A 20,697-nucleotide genomic window follows, 5' to 3' on the forward strand; every position below is an offset into this window, starting at 1 on the left:
AATGCAAAAAATACTCACGGGAGACCATTTAAACCATTATATGTAAGTTTGTTGGGCTACAGTGACAATAACCATTTTTAATAATTTAAAAAAAAAAAAAAAAAAAAAAAAAACTAGGATTCACTTGATTAGAACCCAACTGGCAACAACCCTTAATTCATTATTGAATGATGTTCAAAATGAAGATGCCAAGAGTTAATCGCATACAAAGACGTTGTGGTTTCATGCATACACATACAGTTCTAGCTTCATTTTTACAATAAATACTCCCTGTATTATGAGTGAAAAACGAAACTCCAAAGTTGCGTGTTTGAGTGTGCGTTCAGAAGAACTAATCAAAAAGGTGAAAAACCAATGGATTTTTTTTTTCTTTTGGAATCCTAAAAAAATGAACTAATGAACATATAAAAAACTTGAAAATACACACAAACTAATTAATTTAATGATTGCAGCCATAAAACAAGTAAAATTGATCTTTGTACAATGTTAACTTTCCAAGTACTACTTAGGATCAGCGTGTTGGTTTCAGAGTGCTTTCTTGTCGGATGTTTGTCCATGAGGTTCCACAGGAAGAAGAGATAAGATTCGCATCCTGTTGAAAAAAAAAAATCGATTATTTAAGACAAATTTTAGCGTAACATATATATAATTTTTTTAGAAAGAAGTAGATTTCTTACAATAACTTATCCGCAACATAAAATATAGGAAGCTTTCCCAATTCTTGACCCCTCCATTTTGTTTTTTGATAGTTGACCACACTCTCAGCATCTGAGCCTGCTGCAGTCAGAACAAACTGAGACACAAACAATTAGTGTGATTAACAAAATAAATATCCTGAAACTTATGATTTTGTAATAGTATGAGTTTGATTTTATTGATACATGGAAAGGTTTTTGAGCATTTACCATTGGAAAGAGCACAGCCATTACACCATAACTTACTAAAGGAGAAAAGAAGAAAATAGCCAGAACGCAAGGAGATCCTGAAAGTACATTATTCATACTTAAAATAATTGACATGCAGAATATAGTTAAGTGGATAAAATGATGCCCTTCAGAATAATTGAGGCAAATCAAATGTAAACGTGAAAAAGAAAAAGAAAAATCACCAAAACCAGCAAAGAATGCCCAGTTTGACTCAAAGAAGTCAAGCCTTTTATCCAAACTCAAACCAGAGAAGTTCCATTTGTACCTATAAAAAGATTAAATGAGAGGCCACAAAATAAAAAACAGGAGCCATGTCATCGCCACTTACTCAAAGCAGTAGTAGGCATACATCCATGAAAGAAGTATAAAATTGAGTGCCTTCCCGATATAAGGCACCAAACCCGTGAGGTAAACCTGTTATATAATATCTATATTATTACCAAAAGCTATCTATTACTTAAAAACACCAATGAAATATGATATATGTATATACCTCGAGAAAGAAAAAGGTCAAAAGGAGGAGTGAATAGCCTTGTTCTGCTATTCCTATCATGACCCTGAAAATATATATATGATGTTACTTATGGTTATGGCAACTAAATTAGCAACTCCAAAAAGTTTTTTTTTTTTTTTTTTTTTTTTTACCGGCCAAGATCAGTTGGTTTATCAACATGTGTATGTGTTTGTGTTGTATTTTCTGAAGTTGATGCCTCTTTTTTGTTATTGTTAGATGGAGTTGCATTGGTTGATCCAGCTCTTTCAGTCACTGTAAGACCAAACTGAGCAATATCATTGTACCTAGATATAAGCAGTATAATTAATCAAAGTCGACTGTTATTTATTATGTATGTGGGTGGAAAATGATGTATTTAACACTCATTATAAATAAATATGTACCAGATAGTGCTTAAAATGAAGCTGAATATGTACAAAGGGTAGAACCATAGACCCTGTTAACAACCAAAATCATATCAATTCATGGCCTTGGCAGCATTTCAAAATCACAAAACATCTAATTCAAAAGACAGAAAAGTCAAACAAGTCAATCGATAAAGGAGTCCATAGTCAACTCTCTCAAGTAGATGGGGTTCACTGGGTACAAAGGAGATCTAGAGACTTAAGCACAAACATATTTAGCATTTTCAGATTGTAGGCATCATGGCAACTCACATTTCAAGAATTAATTCTCAATGATTGTTAAAGTAGGCATCTTTAGATCAAAGCTGCACACATAAATTAACCAAGTTTCCTATTGTATACTCACATAAATAAGTTGTAAGAGTCCAAGTCGTAAGAAGGCATACAATCTTATAGGCATATGCGATAAGCATAGATCTTGATCACCATCTGAGACTCCAAAGGGTAATATCCATTGTAGTGTTGGAATGATAAGAGATCTTAGAATGAAAATACTGCAAATAATACAAGTTTAGATCACCATAGAGAGTATAAGGTCGAATGAGAATTGCAACTTAGTAACAGTTGAACATTATGCATCAAGAAACTTATAAAGAAATAATTTATTTTTAGGGCTAAATGCTACAAATAGTATCGTACTTTCCTTTATTTGTTTATTGTAGCATCTTAATTTCATTTGTTTCGATTACAACATTGTACTTACACTTTTTCCCATTATGGCGTTCTACTTTGAAAAAATTACCCAATTATAGCATTGTACTTTGATACTAGATTACTAGGTTATAACAGTGAAAATTGCTTTGTAGTTGGATGGCATTGCTATGATTATTTAAGTACTGTGAATTCTACACGATTATAGATTCAAATCTAAACAGTTTTGAGGTTCAAATTTGGCATAGATTTCCGCAATCGTAATGTTCCTTATATAATTACACATAATTATCAATGTGATCTACGCAGACAAACTAATTCTAGTCAATTTTGAAGTTAAAAACGTTTACTAACGACCTCCAAATATCCAATAGTAACTCTTTCAGGAACAAAGGTAGGATCGTTTTACTTCAATCAACACAATTTTACAATAGTTACAAGTATTCGAATCATCGGCACAAATTAACAGAGCAAGATATTACCTCCCTAAAAATATAAAACCGTTTAAGAGAAAGCACTGTCCGGTTCGAATCATCAGTTGCCTCGACCTTCAGAAGCGAATAAAACAATTAAAACAAAAGGTCGAAATTGAAGAAGCAACTTCTGTAAAAGTGGAAAAAATTGGAGAACCTGAGACAGTAGATGACGACTCTGTGGAGACAGCAAGCTTCTCGAAAACCTTCGACCCACAACACCGATGCTTGCTTTAGCTTCGTGAGGTAGCCTCTGATCAAGGGGCCGATGTTTTCCATTACTGAATTTACTCTTTGTTTCGTGCGCGTGAGAGAGACGAAATTGATTCCTCCAGCACCAGCAGGTTACGTTTCATATGCCGAACTTTTAATGACTTGGTCCCTATAGTCTATCGTTTGTAACAGGTCTAGTCCCTAAATGAGAAATTTAATGTATTGGTCCCTATAGTATATCATCTGTAGTAGGTCAAAAGTCAAAACACACGAATTCTAGCACCTATCAGGGTATCACCGTCGACAACGAAGAATAAAGAATTCGATGATTCGTAAACTAGAGGTCACCAAATTAAGCCATTCAAAATTTTCCTTTTTATTTCAACATCTATGCCAAAATTGCAAATTTGTCCCTCATCTCTGGGGAATTTATATTTAACTCCTGACATTCATAACTTTCAAAATTTTGTTGTCTAAAATAGTAAAAATTCGTTTGCAATTTTTGTTCGTTTTGTTTATGGATATTGCATATAACTAGGGGTGAGCAAAAACCGAACCGCAAACCGAAAAACCACAAAAAAACCGCAAAACCGAGACCGAAAAACCAAAACCGAAACAAAAACCGACGGTGCGGTTTCTACCTTTGCAAAAACCGAAAGTTTTCGGTGCGGTGCGGTTTCTAGTTTTGAAAAAACCGCAAAAAAATCGAACCGCACCGATATATATATATATATATATATATATATATATATATATATATATATGTGTGTGTGTGTGTGTGTGTAAAAGAATAAATTATTTGAAATCATATGTGTGTAAACTAAGAAATCATATGTCTTGTTGTATGTAAAAGAATACAATAAATTAATTATATATACAGTGGATTTAAAATAATATATGTGTTGTGTGTGCAAAATAATAAAAGAAAATGTGTAAAAAAATGCAATATACAAATTGCTTATATGTTTGTTGTGGCTATCCCACATCGCTTGATAAAGAAAAAAAATGAGGAATATAATTTATAAATGGACATAATTAAAGATACTATGTATAAGAGATTTAGTTCAGCCGACCGGTTGGTTCCTTTGAACCAAGTGGTTCCATTCCACAAAGTTACACTGTTATGGACCGAGTTGGTTCTATTTTAGTCTGAGTTGTTTTCGTTTCAACTTTTGTTTCCATTTTTGACCGAGTGGTTTTATTTTGGACATGAAATACCGTATCATTTTAACCGCAAAACCAAACCAATTTATTTTTCGGTTAAAAAAACCGAAACCGCACCGAAATAACCGCAAAACCGCAAGAAAAACCGCAAAACCGCACCGAAACAAAACCGCAAAGTTCGGTTTTTCATTATGGATAACCGCAACTTGCGGTTTGCAGTTCGGTTTGGTGCAAAAACCGCACCGAACCACACCATGCTCACCCCTACATATAACAACCAAGTTCAACATTTATACTATTTCTTTAACATTATTACTCTTGGTAATTGATCCTTGCAAATATATAAAAAAAAAAAATTCATCAATATACAATTTACTCAAATAAGATTATAACTTTTTGCAAAAGAATATTTAACAAATTTTATTATTATAAATATGGTCTTCTTATTATGACATGATTTTTTTTAGCGAACTTGATAGCTTACATACATCAAGGTCAACAGAAATGTCACTTATGAACACCATACATATTACGTAACAGAAAAGGAGGTGCATTTTCTATAATCAATATGATGACCTTTATATAACTGATATAAATCTATAATTAACAAACATGATAAAGTTAACAAAATCGATTTCCCCTAGCTAATGAAAAAGGCCAAGAGTAAAAATACAATGCGGTCTGCTAAAAAACACATCATGTTAACCTCATATTCATATTACTCGTCCTCAAAGGGATGCGTTCATTATACATACCATCTTCCTCGTCCATGTGCTTGGATACTCTCACTGGACCTGTCATTGATACACATGATGTAATTGGTTTGCACATACAGAGTGGCACTGACACTGACAATGATATGACTGATGTCAATGAGACAAAAACTGCAACTTTTTGCTGTCTCGCCCAGAAAGGTGGGACAGGGACTCACTCTCAGTGCAAAAGACAAAAGACATGAATGCCCTCATCATTTGTATATTGAAAATAGCAATAGAAAACTTGTCCAATCATGTGCCATAAAACTTTGTACTAGAAAGAATATGATGGTGATGAAAAGGTAAAGAAGCATACCATCAACCATGTCTTTGGTTTTATGAAGAAGAAAGGTTCCAGAAAGAATTGTCACAAACCCACAAAGTTCTGTTATAATTTGTGTAGGATCTTGCCCATCCCAATCCTGTTCAAACAATCAAACTTAAAAATGCTTTTAAACATATCATTTATCCAGATAACCACTTAATGGATAAACAAAGCTTAAATGATACTTGTGCAAAGAAAAAGACAAATGTAGTTAATTATTTTGACAAAGAATTACCTTGAACATGATCACACTTGCCAAGATAGTAAGAGATGTGAACAAAGCAGAACAAAGAAAAAGATGTACTCAATATGGGTGTTTTCTTTCACTTAATGTAAAAACTAAGAAGAACTACTTAATAGTTAATAGAATACCTTGTTCAAATAATTCATTTGAGTAATGATACAAAGCAGAACAAAGAAAGTAAAAGCCCATGTTTGAGGATAGACTAATTGATTCGTTCCTGAAAAAGTAAGCTTCAAAGCAATACCAAGACCTTTAACACTCATTACCTGTGAAACAAACAAACAAAAAAAAAACCCTTATATATATTCAGACACAAAGACCAAGAGAATAAACTAAAAAAAGAAATAAGAAAGTTACATACCGACAAATAACCTACTAGAGAACAAACTCCAATGTAGCACATTACATGTGTATGACCATATAACGAGATATAATATAAGACAAGTATAAAAACAGCTACAAACACCAGCACCCCATATAAAACAAAAGCTGCAAAATGAAAGTGGGAAAAATGTGAAAACTTGTTTGCATAAATGTGCATTTAACCCAAAAAATTAAATAAAAAAAGAGTGTTACCTGGCTCTGTAGCAAGATCCCATACCTCTGTGACTGATTCAATTGCGCGTTCTTGAGGAGCATGTAGAACAATTGTAATGGACCCCACAACACATAGAGCACAACCAAGAACTCCAAAAATATGCAGTTTTTCACGTAAAATTATATGTGCAAGTACAGCACTGCAATATGGCATAGGTCAGCTATATGTAGATGAATAGGTGTTTCTTTTTTACTAATGCAGAAAGAACGAATTAATTAAGGGGTTGTTTCTTTTTGACTTAATGAGCTTAATGGATTAAGCACTTAATATGTACAGGTATACATGACTGATTTTTTTACTTAATTTGGACATAATGACTTATTGGGTTAAGCCAAAAGACATGGGTGTAATGTATTAAGACACTAACCCTTTACCTATTTGCATTTTTTTTCCTTTTTCCTCCCAACTCCTCTCATAATGAATTGATTGATATTCTTAAATACTTAAAATAGATAAATATTGTGAAATATGTTTTTCGAAATGGAAGGGTAAAATGGTCATTAGGTCGTGTTTATTCAGTCTAGAAAAGAAACAGACATTATGTATACAACACATTATCCACACACACATCATTAAGGAACGGAAAAGAAAGAAACAACCCCTAAGTCCTAACTTAGGACATCCTTATTTGTATATTTTTATCTATATCTCAAATATTTTTTAAACCTGCCTGATTATAATGCTGAGTGCCCCAAGAGGAGTAACCAAAATAGCTGGTGCAAATGCATAGGCTGCAAAGTTTGCAACCTCTCCAACAACCACTGTACAAAAAGTTTGAATGAAGGTTAGTGTTTACATTAAGAATCAATATTTCAAGTAAAAAGGGTAAATTCCCCCACCAACGGGTCCCACTGCCAACATGGACAGGTAAATCATAATATCCTCAGAACAAAGAAAGTGGTGCAAACAAATAGGATACCATTATACAACATGAAATAAGAAACTCACTTGTTATCATGCCTACCCACCATAAAGGCTCATACAAGTATGAATATCCTCCGCTTCCTGAAAGAAAGAAAAAAAGGTCAAATTTTTTGGTATGTAAAATCGTAAAAGCATTATCAGAAGCAAATATTAGTAAAGCAGGAAGAAGCACATGTATCCTAAAACACCCTATAGCTTAATACTTTGAATTAGCACATTAGTTGGTTTAAGCATAAATAGCATTTTGTTTTACTTACGGATAAATGCAATAAATACTAATGCACTTCTATTTATTTGTGTCATGTAGCATCTTATATTCATTTCTTTCAAATAAAGCATGGTATTTTCAATCTTTTTCTTAGTAAGATATTGTACTCTGAAAAAATCTACACAAATTATAGCATTATTAAGATATTATACTTCGAAAAAATCTACCATTTATGGCAGTGAAAATTAACTTGTGTTTGGATGGCATTACTATAACCATGTAGATTTTTCAAAATGCAATGAAAATAGGATTTTATAGTAACCAAATAAACAAAAATATGTTGTTATTTCTTGCATTTAACCCTTTTTCTTGTATTCAAATTTAAAATCAATTTTACTATCTAAAAGACTACCATTAAGGTGAACAACCAAATATCAACTGACAACACAAATATAAAGATAAACCAACGAGGCATAGGAATAAAAAGAATTGCATCATCCATTTTAGTCTCACCAATTGAAAAGGTAAGTCTTGCAAACCGAAAAAATTGTCAACCCAAATAAGTCACAATAAATAGAAGTGCGTAATTAAAGATAATGATTTGCGTAATTGGTGTAATTACCTGCCCTAATACCAAAAGCGCCTGCTTTCTTGAGACCTTTTTTCTTAATAATAAAGCTAGAACCAATGAACAAACTTGAAGACAATGCTAAAATCAAACCCTTGATATTATCGGCGGACATACCACTGTAGGCATCCCTCCAGCTATGGGACGTCATCCAACAACAAAATCGAGAAAACCCTTTTGATTTTGCTTTCACAACTCCATTTTCTTGGTATTATGTGAGAGAGGGTTTTGGGGGAGATCTCGACTGGGTTTTGTTGGCAGGAGCTGCAGGTGTTGGCGAATGTGACGCGTGTTTCTTTGGAGAGGAGGGGTTTTGTTCGACGTCTCGTCCGCTTCTCCTTTTTGTGTAGAGTGATGATCACGTTTTGCTGGTCGGGTCCTAATCGTTCATCCCCAAACTAGAAAAGTTAGGGTTACAAACTCATTGGTATCAGGTACGACGACCGTTTATCGAAGCCTCTGTTACCTTACCTGTAACTAATTTCTAAAGCTCAATTACTCAAAATTTTATTTTAAAAGCATTCTTTTTTCTTTAAATAACTAGTAAAGAACCCGCGGCTACGCCGCTTTTGGGGTAATATGGAAAAAATCGGCCCAACTTTAAAAAATATGTGCTGAAATTGTAAATCACCATAAATAGGGGAGAAGTGTACAACGAAAAGTTGGGAAATTGGTGGAGAAAATCCAAAAATGTTGTGGCAATAATGTTAAAGTTGTCAATGTTGGGAAAATATGGTGGCAAAATTTTAAAGGAAGTTTTCTGTGTTTTTTTATGTCAAAATATAAAAGTTTTGACTACAAGGACGAAAAGTGTCAAATTCATTAAAGATTTGTGGCAAAAACACCAAAATGTAAAACCTTTGACTGCAAGGACTAAAAGTGTCAAAGTCATTAAAGATTTGTGGCAAAAACCTTAAGGCAGAAAAACTTTATTAAAAGGCAAAAATGTAAAAATTTTGACTTTAGGGACTAAAAGTGTCAAATTCAGTAAACTTTTGTGGCAAAAACCTTAAGCCTAAAAAGGTACTATTCCTAAGCTCCTTTGGATTTAATATATATATATATATATATATATATATATATATATATATATATATATAATAACTAAATATTTTTCTTTATCTTTTTGTTAATAAAACACATCCTCGATACAACTAAACTATTCATTTATCTATAACTCATTTAACAAGAATCTGACATATTTTCAAACATCTTGATACTATTGGGCCAAAATTTTATAAAACTATTTTTTTAACACTCGTGATTTGGCCTTTGGGGCCACAAAAGCATAGATGAAGCGTCTACCATTGAGTAGAGTCTCATACCACTAAACTTAATAGGTAATGAAGCAAGTCGTCGTTAGATGTCCCCAAAGAAATGACCTCCACAAACCATTGTGTTCTCAATCGCTCACGTAATCCTCCCCTAATGTATATGGCTTCCATGAGAGTGTAAATGTATATAACAAGGTTTTAAGCATGTGCATTGCAGTGGGAGTCTAAGTAATATTTTTTTTGTTGAAAATACATTGTAAACGGAAAGAAAAAGTCATTAATAGTTGGTTTAATGATTTTTTTTCTTTTTTGCAAATATAATGGAAGTACATAGCTACAAATGAAAAAAAATGATAATTATAAACTACATAGTCACACATATACATAGATACACCTAATTACAAACACCTACACAACTTATTTAAATGTAGGTATAATTTTTACAATAGCTATATTAACATTTGAAGTTAGTTGTTTTTTTAACCCTAGGTTTAGAAATATTAAATATAGTATCATTGGTAAAAATAGTATCTTCTCAAGTTATGCTCCATAAGTAGGTTGCCAACAAAATCGTAAGTCGTTAATAGATTGTCTAAAAACCATCAGACAATGCTATAATTGGGTTTTTTTATTGTTAAAGCACTGTACTTTAAAGTGCAACGCCATAATTAGGTGGTTGTTTTCAAATATGTCTGATTATAGCATTGTTCTTACAAAGTACAATGTTTTAATGAAAAAAATTAGTACAAAATTAAAAAAATTAGAAGAAAAAAAAAATTGGATAAATGAAATTAGACCTTTTGAAAGTAGGATGATATGTTTACATTATATTTATAGATCAGCTGAAGTTAGTTGTTATTTCATGCATTTAACCACTATTTTTAGAAATATTAAATATAGTATTATTTGTAAAGGTAGTGCCTTTTCAGTTTGTGCTCCATAAGTATGTTGCCAAAAAAGCCATAAACTATAAGTAGGTTGCATAAAAACCATCATAAAATCTTATAGTTAGTCTTTTTTCTTATTAAAGCATTGTACTTTGAGAACTCATTAATATGGCCCAACCAATAGTAGGCAACAATACATAACAATACAAATGAAAGAATGCACCAAAATGATGTGTTAATCCATCCATTCCACCACTTTAAATAAAGACTATAATACACACATAAAATACAAAGTTCAAAAGGGTGAAATAAGTCATTTAAATAAATAAAGTCCAACCACTTTAAATACATTGTCCAACCTCTTTAGATAAATAAGTAAATGAATACAACTTATATAATTGGATGAATTTTCAAAACACAATAATTTTGTAACACCCGGTTTCCAGATCAGATCGATTTAGGGCTTCGATGAGTCAAAGGCTTGGTTTTTGGGTATAATCAAGGCTCACGACGTGAGTAGTGGTCAAATGGAATTATGATTGAAACTAAGCTCACTACGTGAGCAATAGGAGCTCACGACGTGAGATGCGCTGCAGCCCAAGCCCATGATCTTTTAGGGTTTCCTCCATATTTAAACCCCATAAACTTCAATTTAGGGTTCCTAAACAGCCTCCTTCCTCCCTAAGCTCACTAAAACCCTAACCCTAGGCTCTCTTTGTGATTCTTGAGCTTTTGGTGGAGTTTTGGTGGTTTGAAGAAGAGAGATCACCATTGAAGCATTGATTCAGCTTGGAAGTTCCATTTATAACCTCTAGCAACACCTCTGGAGTCTGGACCATTGTGAGTAACCAAGATCCAAGCTTTTTGTTTCCTTATTGCTAGATCTTAGGTTTTATGCATGTTTATCCATGGCTTTAAGAGTTAGAGTGTTGGTGTAACACTCAGTTTTGGATTTGCTTCATTATTCGGGGCTGCAGCCCAATCTTCAGATGTCATGAGGCTTAGGACCTTGGGGAAGAAAGGTTTTGGTCTTTTAGGATGTGGGTGTTATGGTTTAAGTGATCCAAGTGTTTGATGGTATCTTCGGAGGCCAAAGATATAATCGTAATTTGATAAGTCGGTCTTTTATGGATTTTGGGTTTTGTTAGGGAAGTTTTACGGCTATGGTGTGTTGTTAGGAGCATAGGGTTTATCTTCACCTTTCCGCGGATATAAGGTTCGTTGGAAATGGACCTAAGATGAGGAAGTTAGAGTAGTTTGAAATAATGGCAAAAATGACCCTTGGTGGAAAAAGTTGGCAAGCTGGTCCCATATGTGTATGGAGGAGGGCACGTGCATGGGTGAGTACACCCAGCGTAATGAGCAGAGTGTCAAACCCTAATTTTTAGAGTTTGGGCACTATTTAAACATCTTTATGAGCTCAAGGCTCTTTCATTTCTCAGCCTCCTTTGACCTTAGAGCCTCATTTCGAACCCTAATCCCCTTGGTGGTGCATTTTTGATCTTGGATGTGATTTTGAAGGATTCTTAGTGTTATTTCAAGGAAGTGGATATTGGTGATCAAACTTGGTGTAGCCTTGGGGTTATAGATCCAGAATCTTCACACTCTTGGGAAGCTTCAGGAGGTAAAAAGTTCTTATATTGAATTCTTCTTATGCTAGTTTGAGTTTAGGGCAATATTAAGGGATTTTAATGTGTATTAAGTTCTCCTTGTGAGTTTGAGCCACTGCAGGAGCTTGGAGTGATATATCTTGCCTCTTCTGATGTTTCTAGTTCATAAAAATGCTTGCTTGATGTTTAAGAATGGTCCATGCATGTTCTAGTTGGATTAGAATGGGTCTTAATGGATTAAGATGGTTGTTGGGTCCCACTGAGTCATGAAAATGCATAAAGGTGCCGACTTTATGCATTACGAGCTTAGATTGAAGGTCTTCTGAGGTTTTGATGCAAGGACTTAAAGGTCTAAGTCGTAGTTTGAGTTTTGGAAAAGTCCTGGTTACGCCCTGCGTAACTAATGGTACGCCCAGCGTACCAAGTTGAGATCGCGATTTGGATTCGTCGAGAACGCCCAGCGTACAACGTTTCGCTGAGTTTGGGCTTGGTGTGTTTTTGGGCTTCGCACCTTTGGTCCACTTTATTGGACTTGTTACTTTGGGCCTTTGGCCATCTGAGATCAACTTTTGGACTAAGGAAATTATTGGGCTTTAGGATAAGGCCCATATGGGGTTGGGCCTAATTTGGAAAATTGGGCCATTAGTGGGCCTTTATGGATCTTTTGGTTTTGGGCCTTTTTAGTCTTAGGCTTGGGCCTCAGTTTTGGTTCATGTTGGGTCAGGGGTAAAATGGTCATTTTACCCCAAGTATGGAATGTGGGCCTTAGAATGGAACCCAACAGCTAATTGGGTGTTATTTTGGTACTGATAGCTCGGGGAGTCGTCAGGGCAGCAGCTAAGGATTTCTTTCAGTGAGCTTCTGCATTCGAGGTGAGTCTCATCACTGTTCTATGGGTCGAAGTGTAACGCTCGGGCATTTATCAGGTATTGTATTGCTTTTATTCAAGTTTAATTATTGAGTATTGGGATTTTTGGGGCTAAGCGTACGCTGGGCGTACAGGGCGTACGCACGGCGTACGCATATGAGGCACTTGGCGTACCCAAGCGTACGCTGGGCGTAGGGTGGCCAGATGCAAACCCTAAATTTTAGGGTTTGCACACTATTTAAACAACTTATAATCTTCAAATCCCTTATCCTCTCAGCCTCCCTTGCCCTCTCAGTGCCAAACTCGAACCCTAACCCTCTTGTTTGTATTTTGGAGCTTACTTTGAGTTTTTGGTGTAACTTTTGTGATTTTGAAGAAGAAGGAGTTTGAAGAAGGAGCAAGAGCTTGGAAAGGGCTTGTAGATCCAGAAGTTTGGCATCATTTCTGACCTATTGGAGGTATAAAGCTTTCTACTTGACTAATGCATGCTTAGATTTGGTTTTAGGATGTTTTATGTCACTTTTGGACTCCATTGTTGAGGTTTCTTGAGTCTTGGTAGTTCCAGACCATAAAATATGTCATTTTGAGCTCTTGGAAGCATTTAGAGTCATAAAAATCGGACCTTGATGGTTAAGCCACAACCATGCAAGTGTTTGATGGTCACAAAGTTTGTTTGAGGACTTAAATCATGTTTTAACCCCCGCCCCCCCCCCCCCCCCCATCTATGCATGCAAAGACATAAAGTTTGTAACTTTATGGATTAGGACGCCTTAAAGGACTTGGATCTATGTTTTGGACGTTAGGAATTAATGGATTAAGTCACAAAAGGAGTCTTTAGAAAGCTGTCCAGTACGCTGGGCAAACACCCTGGTACGCTGCGCGTACTGGGTCAACTTTTCGCTTCTGGTCAATGCCAGCATACGCTGGGCGTACGTGCCAGGTACGCCGCACGTACTGTTAACACGCTGTCGCGCACGTATTAAACAAATAAATTTATCACTGCTGGTTGCACTAAAAATATAGCATAGGGAAGCAGGGTCGAATCCTCAGGGACACAGCCTAAAAGTCAATGTCTTTTTGCATCAGACACATCTAGTCAAGAAACAGAATATAAAAGGGGGATTTTTAATTAAAAACTAAAAACTAAAAATGCAGTGATATTAAAATTAAACGAAAATCAATATTAAAAATGATTTCAGTTCTGTTGCGACTTTCCTAATCATGCAACTAACCTAGATCTGATTATTTGAGATGCGTTTTATCTAAGCTGGTACCGAGAAAAACTAACAAGCTCTAGTAATTTCTCTTTTACCTTATTTAGTTAACCAAAACAAGCTCTTCAATTAACCCTAACTTTTTACTGTCTAATCAAACAAGCTCTTAATTAAGATGATAAAAGTTGCATTAAGTTCTTTGTAAAATTCCCAGCAATACCCAATACTTCTCACAAGCTCGGAAGCGTAAAGGTATGATTTTTACAGTTTATAATAAAGTCAAATCCCAAACACGGAACCGGTTTATTACTTGTTACTTATTACCAATTAATTAGAACAATTACGGATTCTATTAACTGATTAAGTGGAATGATAAAACCCTAGCTAGGTGATCAGACTAACAAGAATTCAAATCAAACATTCATTAAGCTCAAAACTGAAGAATCTAGATAGAAACACAAATCAAAAACCAGATCTAATTATCAATCACATGAAAAGTAATTGTCTTTGCAGAACTGAAAACTAGGGTTTAGCCAGACATGGCTAAAATCTGATCTAAAACAATAAAAAGAAACATTAAACTACTAAATCTTACTAAACTAAATGTAGGAGATGATCCACAGTCTTCAGATCTTCAGAAATCGTTGAAATCGGAGAAGAAACGCCTCTAAAATCGTATTTTCGTCGTCTGGTACCTCTGGAATCGCCAACTTAGGTTACAGGAATGCTATCAGGGTCCATTTATACGTCCAGCAGCAAAAACGGCATACCTGCGATCGCATGTACACAACCTGCGATCGCAGGTTTTGAAATAAATGCGTCTGGTGCCTTTTTAATGAAGTAGGATGCTATTCTGGAACTTTTTGGCCAACCTGCGATCGCATGTACACATCCTGCGATCGCAGGTATTGAGTTTTCACTCCCGGATTAATTTTGGGCACAAAAGAACCTCGAAGGCAACTTGCGACCAAACCTGCGATCGCAAAAAGGGTCACCTGTGATCGCAAGGAGAGAACCTGCGATCGCAGGTTGTGCCTATGACGTCCGAAATTTCGTCTACTTTCCAGATCATTTTGAATCGCCTCAATCGGAGTTACGGTTCTCGAGATATGGTCAAAATACTGACAGGGGGTCAAAGCTGCCAGCAACATCCTTTAACTTTAGATTGCAAATTCTATCTTCGTGTGATCAATTCGATCGGATGTTTCTTGACCAAAGCACCTTGAAAGCATTCCTTATAATCCTTCATAAGTCCCAAGCTCCACTTTAAGCTCCAAACGCGCATCCAACTGCTCCCAAAGCACTGCTCCACTCGAACTATCTGAAATTGACATAAAAACATGAGCAGTATGAGAATTCTAACGAAAGACATGAGCTGAACATTATTTATCTAAATGACATGCAAATGTACAAAATATGATGCTAAAATTATGATAAAAACTACCCTATAAGATGCATAAAATGGCATCTAACAAATCTCCCCAAGCTTAAACCTTACTTGCCCTCAAGTAAGAAAAAGATATAACATTATAAACAAATGGAAAGATGTAGATGACCTAAAATGAATTTAAAATAAAATAAAACGAAAACTTAAACTAAAGTACTTTACTCTTTTTTTGTCACATGATCAGATTTCACAACGAGGAAGCTCCAATGAAATCACTACCTCCTAGACAACAGTCTCAATACTTTATATTAACAATTCAGATTTATATTTAATAAGTTAAACCAAGCTTGAGCAGATAAATTTACGCCGAATTAAATTTGTGAAAACAGTGTATTTTTAAAAATAATTTCACGGAGATTCGTTTATAAAAACTTAGCTTGACTAACCCCTCCTTTTTTTTAGAACTCGTCCAGTAAACGCGGTAAGCTCCATTATGGACAGAAAATCCAAGCTTACCCCTATGATTCCACTGTTGAGGGATCAATCTCATTATACCACACATCTTCTTTGTCTCGATCAAATCTTCAGATGTAACTTGCTTGCTTCTTGATTTCGACTTGAACTTGACTTGGATTTGACTTTGAATTGCAGATTTCTTCAAGTTGCTTGATATATCATTTCTAATATATATATATATATATATATATATATATATATATTGACTGGGCGCGAATTTTACTTTGAGGCCCACCATATCTTCAATACTTCAAAAATGATAACAAATTGTGGGTATAACAAGAGTTCCCTCCCAACCTCAAAAGGCGCAGAAACTATAGGGTTCAGTACTTCAAGGAATGAGGGTTATCCAATCTAGGTTCTTTTTAAGGCATTTAAGGAAATTATTTTCAAAACACTGTTCATTTTTCCATCCCACACTTTCATTGTAAAAATTATCTGACTCTTATGTTGGTTCATATTGAAAACATTTAAAGCACTTGAAAAGATAATTCTTAAAATTGATTGAAATGAGACTGTTATTTTTGGTAACTATCACGCTTCATCTTAACAGGGCTATCGAATGTAAAAAAATATCCTCATCTCATGTAAAATATAAAATTTTTATTTTTTAATGATTTTTTAAAATTTTTATATGCAGAAAATAAAAATAAAAATAACTAGAAATAAAATATTTTTGGGTTTTCTTTGTTTTTTTAATGCAGAAAAATAAAAAGGAAAATATAATATTTTTTGGAATTTCGAATTTTTATGTGCAAATGCAATGCAGAAAATAAAATGCAAAAAGAAAAACTAAATTTGAAAATTTCAAATGAAAAACTGAAAATTTAAAATTTTAACAAAAAATGCAAAATTTTTACACTAACCCCCTCCCCAAGCTTAAAATGATGCATTGTCCTCAATGCTCAGAGATGAATGAACAGCTCAATAAAGAAAATAAAAGCAAAAAGGGTGCAGCTAGGAAAGAATGTACCTGATAAGTTGGCAGAAATCTGATTTTGACGACAATGTAGCGAAAAATCTGAATTTTAGCGACTTTGAAGATCCTCTGATTTCCCCAAGCTTGCTCAGAACTGCGACCATCTCTTTATTGAAAGCATAAAATTAAAAACTACTCATCGGGTTGCCTCCTGGAAAGCCGCCCTTGTTTAAAGTCGTTGGCTCGACTTTGCCCAACCAGATTATCTAACTGGTGTAGTTGGGACTTCTCTGAAGCTCAACTCTTTTTCTTGTGACTCCAGATCGCTTTAAATATGGAAAGATTGGTGGATCTGGAACTTGTTCAACAGCATGGAAAAACTCCAGATTGTCTTCAGATATATCTTTCAAATTATTTTCAAACTTCTTCCATTTTCTGATCTTCTTCTTTTTCTTCCCAAAATTATTGTTTTCAGATTCCTTTCTTTTCAAATTTATATCAGAAATCACATTTCCCTCTTTTTCTTCCAAAAGTTTGTTTCTTTTTAACCCCGTCTCAGCCCCTTCAGATAACTTCTTTTCAGGTTTATCAGCTTCTACGAATTCCTTTTTAACAACCAAGATCCCTCCTTTGTTTTCCCCAAGCTTATATGTAGCCAGCTCCCCTGATGTGTATGATAAATTCCTGTCTGCGAATTTTTCTTGCACAAAGACATTAAAAAACTCACAGCATCCCTCTAATAAAGGACTGCTGGTACCCATATAATTGACAGAAATACTTTTAGAAGGAAAATCATCATTATTAATTTGAAATTTAACCACTTCCTCATCAAACTCCATTGAAATCATTCCATTAAAAACATCAATTTTTGTTTTTGCAGTTTTCATAAAAGGCCTTCCTAAAATAATAGAGTTTGAATCTGAAGTGTCCAAGTTCCCCATGTCCAAAATGTAAAAATCAGCGGGAAAAATCAGATTATCCACTTGGATAAGAACATCCTCCAGTACACCTTTTGGGTGTACTGTCGAGTGGTCAGCCAACTGTATAATTGTCCTGGTCTTTTGTAAAGTTCCCATTTTTAATTTTTCAAAAACAGAATAGGGAAGAACATTGACTGAAGTTCCTAGATCAACAAGCATGGCTTTTGGAAAATGAAGGTTCCCTAATTTACAAGGAACAGAGAAAATCCCCGGATCCTTGCACTTTGGAGGCAAACCTTTTTGCAAAATAGAAGAGATATTTTCACCAGCTTTTACAATCTCATTAAATTTCATTTTTTTCTTTGAAATACATAAATTTTTCAGAAATTTAGCATAGCGAGGGATATGTTGGATAATATCTAAAAGTGGGATATTTACCTCAACCTTGCGAAGAATTTCCATAATGTCCTCATCATCTCTTTCGCGCTTCGTGCTCCTCAGTCGCGATGGGAAGGGAGGTAATGGCTTGTACTCCTTCAGAATTGGCTTGGGTAGTGCTGGAGTTTCTTTTTCTTTATCTTTTTCAGCGAATTCTTCAACTAACACTTCTTCATACTCTTCTGTTTCAACTCCTTTTTCTGTTTCTTCGATATCTCCTTCTTCTACCAGAACTTCTTCAAATTCGTCTTCAGATTCGTTTTTTGGTTCAGATGCACTTAGGCCTTTGTATGTTTTCCCACTTCTCAAGGAAATAGCACTAACATTATGCTTCGGATTGTTTTCGGTGTGGCCCGGTAACTTTCCTTGAGATTCCAGACGACCCACAGAAGTGGCAAGTTGAGACACCTGCTGCTCCAGATTCTTGATACTAGCTCTGGTTTCTGTCTGGAATGCTTGGGTGCTCGTGGCAAGACTCTTCACTATATCTTCTAAGGCCATGCTGGAACTATTGGGTTGCTGTTGTGTGTTCTGATTCTGGTAATTCGAATTCTGGAAGTTGGGCTGAAAATGAGAATTCTGCTGATTCTGAAAATTTTGCTGAAAACCCGGCTGCTGCTGAAATCCGGGTGGAGGCTGAAATTGTTGTTTCTGCTGATAATTATTTTGAAAATTCTGTTGGTAGCCCCCGACAACTTTGACTGCAACTGTATCCTCTTGAAATATTGGGTACATATCTGTAGGGTGATCAGTCTTCAAGCAAATCCCACATTGTTTCTTTGCAGCTGCTTTTTCTTTAGTCAAGAGCAGAACAACTTTTGTCAATTCAGATATCTGAGCTTCCAGATGAACACTGCTGACTTCCTTGACACCCCTTGGTTGATCTGGATACCACTCGTCTTGATTTCCAGAGTGTTTAGACTTTGCCAGCTTTTCGATCAACTCTCTAATTTCAGTTGGTGTCATATCACCCAAAGAACCACCACTGGAAGCATTTATAAGGCGTCTTTCCATGGGTGTCAGACCTTCACAGAAACAGTTATAGAGCTGGTAATCACTAATTCCATGTTGGGGGCAACGGACCAACAACTTCTTGAATCTCTCCCAGTAGGTATGTAAAGCTTCTCTTTTTCCTTGTTTGATACCAAGGATTTCTCTTCTGAGACTGGAGACTCGTGTTTCTGGAAAATATTTCTCTAAGAACAGCTTCGCGAGCTCTGTCCAAGTGGTGATGGAACCAGATGGGAGTTCATATAACCATTCCCTTGCAGAATCTTGAAGCGAAAAGGGGAATGCCCTTAACTTTATCTGGTCTTCTGTGACAGCATGAGGCTTCATTCCTGAACAAACCACATGAAATTCCTTGAGGAATTTATGTGGGTCTTCGTTTTCCAATCCGCGGAATGTGGGAAGAAGATGAATCAGCCCAGATTTGAGTTCGAAGTTCTGGGCTTCTGGAAATGTAATGCAAAGGGGCTGTTGGTTGACCTCTTGAGTGGCCCACTCTCTAAGGGTCTTTTCAGCATCGTCTCCACTCATGTCTGATTCTTCAGATTCGGTTTCTGAAGAGTCTGTGGTTTCAGATTTAACGGAGGAAGGTGGGGAATAAGTTTTATAAGGGTTGTTTTGAGGATAAGATGGGGGTACTTTAAGAAAAATCGGATCTGGTTCGTTCCACAAGGGAGTGCCTTGTGGTGTGGAGGTTTCTGGGGGTATAGAAGATGATGAACCAAAGAGACCAGCTGATTGTTTTCTCTTTTTTGCTTCTTTCTTCAGTTTCCTTGCAGTTCGCTCAATTTCTGGATCAAAAACTAAAGGTGCACCTGAACGAATAATTCTTGGCATAAAACTATTAGAAAGCACTGTGTCCCCGGCAACGGCGCCAATTTGTTAACACGCTGTCGCGCACGTATTAAACAAATAAATTTATCACTGTTGGTTGCACTAAAAATATAGCATAGGGAAGCAGGGTCGAATCCTCAGGGACACAGCCTAAAAGTCAATGTCTTTTTGCATCAGACACATCTAGTCAAGAAACATAATATAAAAGGGGGATTTTTAATTAAAAACTAAAAACTAAAAATGCAGTGATATTAAAATTAAACGAAAATCAATATTAAAAACGATTTCAGTTCTGTTGCGACTTTCCTAATCATGCAACTAACCCAGATCTGATTATTTGAGATGCGTTCTATCTAAGCTGGTACTGAGAAAAACTAACAAGCTCTAGTAATTTCTCTTTTACCTTATTTAGTTAACCAAAACAAGCTCTTCAATTAACCCTAACTTTTTACTGTCTAATCAAACAAGCTCTTAATTAAGATGAGAAAAGTTGCATTAAGTTCTTTGTAAAATTCCCAACAATACCCAATACTTCTCACAAGCTCGGAAGCGTAAATGTATGATTTATACAGTTTATAATAAAGTCAAATCCCAAACACGGAACCGGTTTATTACTTGTTACTTATTACCAATTAATTAGAACAATTACGGATTCTATTAACTGATTAACTGGAATGATAAAACCCTAGCTAGGTGATCAGACTAACAAGAATTCAAATCAAACATTCATTAAGCTCAAAACTGAAGAATCTAGATAGAAACACAAATCAAAAACCAGATCTAATTATCAATCAC

General features: G+C 35.2%; 3 protein-coding genes, 1 long non-coding RNA gene and 1 other non-coding gene across 5 annotated transcripts; 1 reads left to right on the forward strand and 4 right to left on the reverse strand.

Annotated features, from left to right (window-relative positions):
• Positions 1 to 420: 420 nt before the first annotated feature.
• LOC145111064 (etoposide-induced protein) lies at positions 421 to 3,301 on the reverse strand. The gene is made up of 11 exons (XM_079047368.1): positions 3,126 to 3,301; positions 2,978 to 3,043; positions 2,191 to 2,338; positions 1,824 to 1,876; positions 1,572 to 1,724; positions 1,420 to 1,483; positions 1,255 to 1,340; positions 1,109 to 1,191; positions 906 to 982; positions 678 to 793; positions 421 to 592 (listed from the first exon to the last, which is right to left on the reverse strand). Exons 1-11 carry the CDS (start codon positions 3,245 to 3,247, stop codon positions 526 to 528), a joined length of 1,035 nt encoding a protein of 344 aa, XP_078903494.1. The 5' UTR covers positions 3,248 to 3,301; the 3' UTR covers positions 421 to 525.
• A 1,635-nt stretch (positions 3,302 to 4,936) lies between these two features.
• LOC145115460 (uncharacterized) lies at positions 4,937 to 5,750 on the reverse strand. Its single transcript, XR_013711577.1, has 3 exons — positions 5,661 to 5,750; positions 5,417 to 5,522; positions 4,937 to 5,139 (listed from the first exon to the last, which is right to left on the reverse strand). It is a non-coding gene; the product is annotated as an uncharacterized LOC145115460 (long non-coding RNA).
• A 35-nt stretch (positions 5,751 to 5,785) lies between these two features.
• On the reverse strand, positions 5,786 to 8,412 carry LOC145113052 (putative magnesium transporter NIPA5). Its single transcript, XM_079049157.1, has 6 exons — positions 8,022 to 8,412; positions 7,216 to 7,272; positions 6,938 to 7,028; positions 6,246 to 6,406; positions 6,031 to 6,158; positions 5,786 to 5,935 (listed from the first exon to the last, which is right to left on the reverse strand). Exons 1-6 carry the CDS (start codon positions 8,176 to 8,178, stop codon positions 5,786 to 5,788), a joined length of 744 nt encoding a protein of 247 aa, XP_078905283.1. The 5' UTR covers positions 8,179 to 8,412.
• An 8,618-nt stretch (positions 8,413 to 17,030) lies between these two features.
• On the reverse strand, positions 17,031 to 19,905 carry LOC145113053 (uncharacterized). Its single transcript, XM_079049158.1, has 6 exons — positions 18,467 to 19,905; positions 18,061 to 18,361; positions 17,725 to 17,982; positions 17,481 to 17,535; positions 17,212 to 17,390; positions 17,031 to 17,093 (listed from the first exon to the last, which is right to left on the reverse strand). The coding sequence occupies exons 1-6, from the start codon at positions 19,903 to 19,905 to the stop codon at positions 17,031 to 17,033; spliced, it is 2,295 nt and encodes a 764-aa protein (XP_078905284.1).
• On the forward strand, positions 19,121 to 19,227 carry LOC145118073 (small nucleolar RNA R71). The gene has a single exon (XR_013713057.1). It is a non-coding gene; the product is annotated as a small nucleolar RNA R71 (small nucleolar RNA).
• Positions 19,906 to 20,697: the final 792 nt, after the last annotated feature.

Source organism: Lactuca virosa, chromosome 5 (genome assembly GCF_052849685.1).
Source record: "Lactuca virosa cultivar CGN04683 chromosome 5, Lactuca_virosa_CGN04683_v6, whole genome shotgun sequence".
In the NCBI taxonomy this organism is placed as follows: Eukaryota; Viridiplantae; Streptophyta; class Magnoliopsida; order Asterales; family Asteraceae; genus Lactuca; species Lactuca virosa.